The sequence below is a fragment of the Sciurus vulgaris genome (genome assembly GCF_902686455.1).
Source record: "Sciurus vulgaris genome assembly, chromosome: 7".
NCBI lineage: Eukaryota > Metazoa > Chordata > Mammalia > Rodentia > Sciuridae > Sciurus > Sciurus vulgaris.
Window position 1 is genome coordinate 135,006,683 of NC_136467.1, and position 8,878 is coordinate 135,015,560.

Below are 8,878 nucleotides of genomic sequence, written 5' to 3' on the forward strand. Positions count from 1 at the left end.
TGATTTTACTAATTTTATTTTTTCACATACTCTCTCAGCAACACTTATGGAAAAGTCTATCTTTCCTCAATAATTTTCAATACTACCTCTTTCAGATATCCATGTTTGTTACTATCTTTTCCGTTCCAATGTTCACTTGTCAGTCCTGGTATTTGTATTTGCGGTGTCTTAATTTCTGTTGTCTTTGTGCTAAGATGTCTCCTATTCAGGAGTGCATTGGCTATGCCTGACACATTGAAAATATTTCCAGAATCAGTTTGTCAAGTTACATACACACACACACACACACACACACACACACACTCCTTGGGATATAGATTGGGATTGCATTGAATCTATAAGTGTTGGAAGAGTTTTCATCTTTTTACTTCTGAGTGTTCAGATCTGCAAACATGGCATATCGCTCCATTTATTTAGGTCTTCTTTACTTTCAATTAAGACTATGCAATTATCTTTCTCTGCTGAAATTTCTCACATCTTTTATCAGATTTATTCTTAGGTATTTCTTATTTTTATGCCATTTAATATTTTGTTTTAAAATTCCTCTTGTCTGCTCTTATGTATTATGCTGAATATTTTTAGCAGAAAGCTTGCTAACCTGTTGTCTATTCAAAACGTTTATCTGCAGTCTTAATTTTCCTTGTACATAATTATATAACCTACAAATATAGTTCTTCTTTCTTTCTCAATCCTCATACATTTTATTTCTTCTTCTTCTCATATTACAGGGTTTCTAGTACAATGTTGAAGAGAAATGGTTCAATGTTTGGTTTTATTAATAATTTCATTAATTTAAAATCAGTATCTTTTTCATTTCAATCTTTCTAGTTGGAGTCTAGTAGCATCTCCTTGTGGTTTTAGTTTGCATTTCTTTGTGCGTGTCTCATGTATGTGGATTTTGTTTGGGTTTTTTTTGTTTTGTTTTGTTTTTGCCTCTTCAGATATCTTCTTTTGTAAGATATCCTTTTGTCCCTTTTGCCCATTTACAAACTGGGGTTTTTTGTCCTATTATTGAGTCTTAAGGATTCTTTACATAATCTCGATACACGATTAGTACAAATATTTTTTCTCAGTCTGTATGTTGTCTGTTCATTTTCCTAAAGATGTCTTTTGAAGAGCAGATGTTTCTAAGTTTTGATGAAATCAAACTGACCTCTCTCTCTCTCACGATTAGTGCTATTTGTGTCCTAAGAAATCATCTATCCTAAACCCTTGAAGATACTCTTCTAAGTAGGCTTGTGGAAGTTTTATAGTATTATCTGTTACACTGAGGCCTGTGGGCCATTGTAATTCATTTATTGCATGTGGGGTACAGTAAAGATCCAAGTTTATTTTTTCTCTTCTGGACATTCAGATTTTTATATTTCCATATAAACCTCAAATACCTTTTTTTGTGCCAAGGACTGAACTCAGAGGTGCTTAACCACTGAGCCACATCCCAAGTCCTTTTTAATTTTATTTATTTATTTATTTATTTATTTAATTTTAAGACAGACTCTCGCTAGGTTGCTTAGGGCCTTGCTGAGGCTGGCTTTGAATTTGTGATCCTCCTGCCCAGCCCCCCCTGGGATTATAGGCATGCACCATTGCACACAAATTCGTTTTTAATATTGTCTCTTAAATTCTTCTTTATACTGTTCCCATTCTACCAAGTAGTCATTCAGCAGCTACAATGTATTCAAATAATTTCTGGGAATTATTTGAATATGCTGCAGACTATGCTGTTGGCTGTAGTCCTCATGTCTGTCTGCAAGTTTCTCTTGCCTATACTCAGTGAAGGCTACCATCCATGAAGAAGGCTGGCCACAGACACTGCTGAGGATGCCCACGTGCAATAGCAAGATCTGTGTCATGGGTGCTTCCTGCAGGTATCCCTCAGCTGCCCATCTTGCTGGATCTTCAGATCCTGAAACAGCACCGGTTATGACCAGAACACCCAGGTTCCCATGAATGGTTTGTCTGTCTACTGGACTTAAGCCCTCTCATCATTGGGCTTCAAATTCATTTTAATGAAAGAGAAGGAAATGGATGCCACCTTTTCCTCTTTCCTCAACCCCAAATTCATCTTTCCCAAAAGCAACCCAGTCCTTCTTCTTGGAGGCAACTTTCCATTTTTCTTAGGTGACTACTTTATTCTCATTTTGGGGGAGGTTTAGGGTTCTTTTCTCCTCTTTTTGGAATGGTTCTCCAAATATCTCCAAATTAGTAGAAAGTCTTCATCTAACTTTTCCATGACAAAAAGCCCCATTCAGGTGTTTTCCCCAGAAGAAACAGAACGTTCCAACATGAGGTTTAGGAGAAGTGAGTTAAGCCTGTACTTCAGGCCTGCTGGTTGTTTTCACTCACTGATTCCATTTAAGCACATGCCCAAGACACATCATGCACAGCACCTAGCACTGACAAAGCAGGTGAAGAACTCAACTCTCTAAAGGAGGTTTGCAGGGGGAATGGAAATAGACATGGAAACTGGCAATTAGGATGCTGCAAGGTGACTGAAATAGAGTATCAAATAAGCACAAGGCCAAGGGCACCAAACCAGCTAGAGGTTCAGGGAAGAGGCTAACAAGGACACCTCTACACCAAAAAGTAAATGGTATCCCGGACATGGTAGAGGATTGGAAAGATATCCTGGGGTGAGAAGTGTGATGTGCAAAGGTGGGGAGGTGAAAGAATATTAAAACCCTCCTTAATGTTTTTGTTTTGTTTTGTTTTACCAAGAAACATAACAATAGATGGCTGTGGGGAAAAATCATGTTAAAAAGGTATCTTTCTCTGTTTGACTAGATACTTTTTTAAAGTTAGTAATTGAAGTAGAATTTTATAAATGTCACTTCACATTCTACTTTGTAAGATAACAGACCTTTTTCCAATAAGTTGACAATACACCATATCAGAATGGAAGAGGCAAAAGTATTGTTCTGACACTAACTGGCTGTCCCTCAATTCAATCCTGACACTCAACTACTCAGAGTTAATACAGACCCAACTGGTTAATAGTAATGTCCTCCACATGACAGTTCACACTTCAGGTCTAGACAGAAGTCTCAGGGACCAGCTATACTTTTTTTTTTTTTTAATTGGGGCTTGAACCCAGGGGCGCTTAACCACTGAGACACATCCCCAGCCCTTTTCAATATTTTTTATTTAGAGAAAGTCTTGATGCGTTGCTTAGGGCTTTGCTGCTGAGGCTGGCTTTGAACTTGTGATCCTTCTGCCTCAGTCTGCCAAGACACTGGGATTATAGGTGTACATCACTGCAACCATCCAGCTGCACTTCTGACTACAAATTTTGGGGTCCAAGAGCCCCTCAGTTTTGATAATCAGCAAAATAACTCAGAACTCACTGAAAGTATTATATTTAAATTAGTAATTAAAGCTTTATTATGAAGGTGTTACACAGGTTCAGCTTTTTTTTTTTTAAGTTTTTTTTTTTTTTTTTTTTAGGTTCAGCTTTCTGTTACTATAACAAAATCAGTCTAAAAAGAGGAAAGATTTACTTTGGATTTACTTTAGCTTTGGAGGTTCCAGTTCATGGACAGTTGGGCCATTGTCTTTGGGCCTGTGGTGAGGGAACACATCATGGTGGCAACACATGGTAGAAACTGAAGAAAGGGAAAGAGAAAGAAAGAGACTGGCATCCTGTAATTCCCTTCAAGAGTACACCTCTTGAACATCTAAAACTTCCCACTAGGCCCTACACCCTAAAGTTTACAAGAGTTCCACAGGCTGGTGACCAAGACTTTATTTAACACATGGGCCTTTGAGGGACATTCAAGATTCAAACTATAGTAGTAAGATCCCAGACACAGAGTTCTGTGCCCTTTTCCTCTTAGAATCCAAGCATATCACTCTCCCAGCACACCAGTGCGTTCACCACCAGGAAGCTCCATTGAGCTTTAGTGTCTGGAATTTTAAATAGAAGTTCATCATGTAAGCATAACTGTTTAGCTCATTGGACCTGTGATCAGACTCAGTCTCTAGCACCCTCTTGCTCCCCAGAGATTAGACTGGTCCCAAGTTCCAATCCTAAGGGCCGAATGGGAATTGCCTCATTAGCATAACAAAGGCACTCCTATCAGTCAGAGTTTTTGAAGTTCTATGCCAGGAACTGGGATGAAGATAAAGTGTATTCTTTATTATACTACCAGTGAAAGTGAAAGTGGCCAGAAACCAGGTATAAATGAATCAAGTAGCAAGACAATTCTAGGTTGTTTGCAGAAAATTCTCCAGAACCTGCTGAAACCAGAAACCAGCTGAAAACTGACTATTCTGGTTAAGCATGGGCAAAGCCTAGTCACCCAGCCGATTGCCTTCGGAGGTCACAAGATCAATATCTCTCATCTAGAACATGGTAACTCCCCCTCAAAAGGAACATGCAACCTGGGAAGAGGCATGATGATCATATAAACCTGTGTAAAAGCCTAAACCTTCACCACCATCCAAATGCAGAAACGGATTTGAGCATGTGTCTTAATTATCAATCAGCCTTCAATAAATGCTCCTTCTGTTTTGCAAGAACCTGGTGCCATAGTATTGGGGCAGCCATCCCTTGCTCAGTATCATAAGTATCAATTGAAAAATCACTTAAAATTAATAAAAGAGTTCTTAAAAAAAAAAAAAAGCCAAATATGAAGCCAAACTAAAAATCAAGCAGGATGTGGGTGGGGGGCAGTGGCGCATACCTATAATCCCAGTGGCTCCAGAGCCTGAGGCAGAAGGATCACAAGTTCAAGGTCAGCCTCAGCAATTTAGTGAGGCCCCAAAATAAAATATATATTAATTAAAAAAAAAGGGTCTGGGTGGGGATGTGACTCAGTGGTTAAACATCCATGGGTTCGATACTGGGTACCAAAACCTAAAAAAAAAAAAAAAAAAAAAAAAAAAAAAAAAAAAAAAGCAATGCATTTCTTATATACCAATAAGAAATAGTTAAAAGCTCCAATTTACAAAACAAAGTAAATGCACAAAGTGTATCAGAATTAATAAGAAATGTGACATAGTGTCTAGAATAAGGAAAAGTCAGGAGGAAAAGAAAGGAGCTTCCTTAGTTTAGGGGAGAGGAACAGGAGAACAAGAACAAATGACCACAGGGCTAACTTTTGGGATGGTGACTAAAGATGGCAGAGATGTTTGTCATGTGGGATTAACTGGACTCAAATGCTCAACATACCTTGGATATGAATGCAGGGTGGAAGATAATGCCCAGAGGTTTGACAAGAATAAGAAGTTTTTAATATACCTGTGCCTAGGCACTGCAGTCAGGCTAGGACTCCAGCTGTGGTCACTAAACAGAAGGACTATTTGAGGCAGCACCACTGACTCCATCATCCCCATTCTGGCTCCGGGGGAGGACAGGGAAGATGGTTACACTGCTCAAAGTAAAACTTCAAGGTCAGCTGAAAACAATTAAGCACTGAGCTATTAAAGGAGAAAATTTTAAGCCTAGGATTTTTGCTTTGCACTGATTTCATTTCCTGTGACCTTATTGAGTTTACATTTATTTGTATTTATGATAATTCAAAAAGAACATTTAAATTTGGTTAGGCAAAACAGTAAATAAGAATAGAGGTGATTAAAGGTTCTTATTGGTATGGTTTATTTATTTTTCTACCATCACCATCTAGTGGAGAAAACCTTGAACTTCAGACTGAAAACAGATTCAGGAAAAAAAAAAAAAAAATAGAGGGCCTACTATGTGGCAGGCACTAGACAAAATACACATTTTAAGTCCATCTAATTCTCACAATATACTGTGAGACAGGCATTATTACTCCTCTTTCAGACTTGGAAACAGTCTGAAAAGTTAAGTATCTTTCCCAAGGTCAGATTGTGGCCACCTTAAACCCAGATCCTTGAAGTCAAGTCTAGTACCATTTTCACCTCATAGTACATCCAAATAGATCAATTCTACTCATGTATGAGACTTTGGGAGCAAAATATAAACACATATATAGAGAACTGTCTTTTTATTTTTCTATTTTTCTTATTTACATAATATACATGAGCAAAGCACATGTCTAAAAAAAATAGTATGAAGCTGGAGGCAGAGCACATAATTAGTATGTTGGGATACATACTTCACAGTTAATTTCAACCTAGCACCACAGGAAGAAAAGAAAAAGAGGGAGGAAAATAAATAGAATTATAATATATGTTTTTTAATCTTTTATTTTTTTCTCTAAATTGTATAATGAATATTTTTCTACAACAATAAACACTTTTGAAAACATATTAGGGAACAATAAAGATGTAGAATTACACCTATATGTAAATTCACAACATAAACTTCACATACATTTAGAGACTCAGAAAAGGTGCTAAAATTCTAACGGCGATTATCCATGAGCAGATTTTCTATAAGTATGTATTATTTCTGAACAAAAAACTTTAGGCCTTACATCAAGTAAAAGAAAAGATATTCAAGAAACTTCACAGTTATCTAATTTTTTGTCATTATTTAAAAGTACTTTGTATAAATTAAAGGTGACCACTTGTCCATATATTTCTGGAAATGTTTAAAATCAGTGTAGTATATTACATTTGCACATTTTTAACAATACTTTTCTTCAAAACTTATTTGAAGACAGCTCTATTTTCAAAGTAGTACTAACTTCTGTGCTGTTCCTGTGATAGTCACTTTGGAGGACAAACAAAAGTTCATGATCCTCTGTTTTTTGCAGTTTGAAATTATATTACGGTAATAGTAAAGGGTTATGGAAAATAATATTCCTACAAGATAGATCCCCAAGAAAAATGGAGGAACAGAGTGGCTCAGGACAAGGGAGAAGAAATTAACCAAACATTAAACCTCTCCCAGTACATCCTTTCCCAATAACAATGGGCCTTGAGGGGAAAAAGCAAATTTTCATCCCTTCCTGGGTTCATCCCCAACATCTCCACCAAAAGCAAACCTTTACCTCTTCCCAGCCCCAATGGGTCCTGAAGGAACGAGGCAAATACTGAAACTCTGGGGCCTGGACTTCTACCCTTTACCATTGCATATGAGTCCTGGGAGGAGAAAAGCAAATAGTGAAGCTCTAGGTAACAGTGGATCCCAGAAGAAGGAAGATAAGCAGTGAACACTGAGTAGTGAGCTGTGGGAAACCAGTGACAATAAGTTTCAAACTTTTTACAACTGCCTTCCTGAGTTAAAATTTTAACCTGCATAACTAGGTCCCTGATTGTCCAAATTGCACATCCGCAGTCTCCAATGACTAATTCACCCTAATTGTAAACTATAAAATCCTGACTCCTTCTGTAACCCTGGGGACCTTCTCCATACCCAGAAAATGAGCCCTCTGGTGCCTGATTGACTGACTTCACTGAAGAATAAAGGAAAGCTTGCTGATTCAAGGTTTGCTTTGTCTTCTTTGCTTAACCCACATTTCCTTATCTTTTCTATTAATCTTAGTTTTGAGCCTAACATTTCAAGTCAGAAAATCTCTTAACTATCAAAAAATCAGATTTCACTCCTTGTACAGGAGGTTGGGATACATTCATCAGTTCATATCAACTGGAAAAAAAAAAGCACCCCGTTCCCTTTCATATCATATGAAGAGGCTAATAAAATCTTTTGGTGCTTATTAGATGATAATGAGGAAGAGTTAAATACCATATATATGTCAAAATATATTTCTTTGGTATATTTTGAATTCAATATTCAGAGAAAACTCTGCAGACACAAGAATGACTGTGACAATCTGTCCTTTTGAAAGGAAGTATACCTCTATCTACATTAATAAATGATGCAGGCACATGATTTTTTACTTTATACCCCTACTCACTTATGCCTAGGAAAGATCTAGAAAAAGAGATTGGGGATCTAGCACCTGGTCCAGACAGAGATGAGCACAAGCAGCCTGTAAGACCTGTAAGATTTAATCTGCTTAACAAGACAACCCTGGCTTACTGAGTTACCTCCCTGTACCTGCAAAGCCCAGGCCCCTGTCCCTTTAAGCTCTATATAAAATTGGACCATCTTGTTCCTCTTGGAGTCCCATATTTCAGGCATGTAATAGAATCTGTATGCTCCTCTTCCTGTTAGCTATTGTCAATTTAAATCACAGACTAAATTTATCAAATTTTCAGAGGGAAAAGAGTAGATTTAAAACTTCCCTATGATAACTTTCAAGGAGATATTCTTGTGTGGTAGATTACTTTTATCAAATTTCAGAAACGGGTTCATTTTTCCTCACTTCATTTACTTTCTGATTACCAAAAATGCATGGTTAAGCCGCGCACAGTGGCACGTGCCTGAACACCCTGCAACTCAAGGCTGAGGCAGGAGGATAGCAAATTCAAGGTCAGCCTCAGCAATTTAGCAAGACCCTCGGTAACTTAGAAAGAATGTGTCTCAAAATATAAATAAATACATGGAACCAGTAATGTGACTCAATGGTAAAGTATCTCAGTGGTTTCAAACCCCAGTATCTTCCCCACCAAAATGCATGTTTAAGATACATTTTCTCCAGTGACTATGGAGGCTGAGAAAAGAGGATTTCAAGTTCAAGGCAAGCCTAAGCAATATAGCCAGACACCCCACCCAAAAAATATTTTTTTTCAGAAGGTAGGTTTACAGAAAAACAGAACCCCAAATAACAGAAAATGGTAGTACTTTGAAAGAGGTGGAATACCGCAACTTACATTTTAATCTGCTTTTTATTTTTTCTATCTGTGCATGCATACACTGTAATTTTAAAAAGTTGCCTGTTCTATTAGCTTTGCAGTCGCTGTGACCAAAATGCCTGAAAAGAACAATGTAGGTTTATTTGGGGCTTACAGTGCATGCAGGATCAGCTGACTCCATTGCTCTGGGCTAGTGGTGAGGCAGAACATCAAAAGGGCTTGGCAGAGAAAAGCTGCTCAGCTCAGGACGGCC

At 37.7% G+C, this 8,878-nt stretch overlaps 1 protein-coding gene across 6 annotated transcripts in view; it reads right to left on the reverse strand.

The window, feature by feature from the left end:
• Positions 1-8,878, reverse strand: part of MYLK4 (myosin light chain kinase family member 4) — a 104,915-nt gene that overhangs the window by 90,753 nt on the left and 5,284 nt on the right. For 2 of the 6 annotated variants that reach the window (XM_079148409.1, XM_079148404.1), the window contains exon 1: positions 5,240-5,350. The exons of 1 other annotated variant lie outside the window; for it this stretch is intronic. In XM_079148409.1, coding sequence (XP_079004535.1) covers positions 5,240-5,334 — 95 coding nt within the window. In that variant the 5' untranslated portion in view covers positions 5,335-5,350. Of the gene's footprint in view, positions 1-5,239; positions 5,567-8,643; positions 8,847-8,878 lie in introns of those variants that run through there. 3 more of the 6 variants (XM_079148406.1, XM_079148407.1, XM_079148401.1) reach the window with 3 other exon arrangements.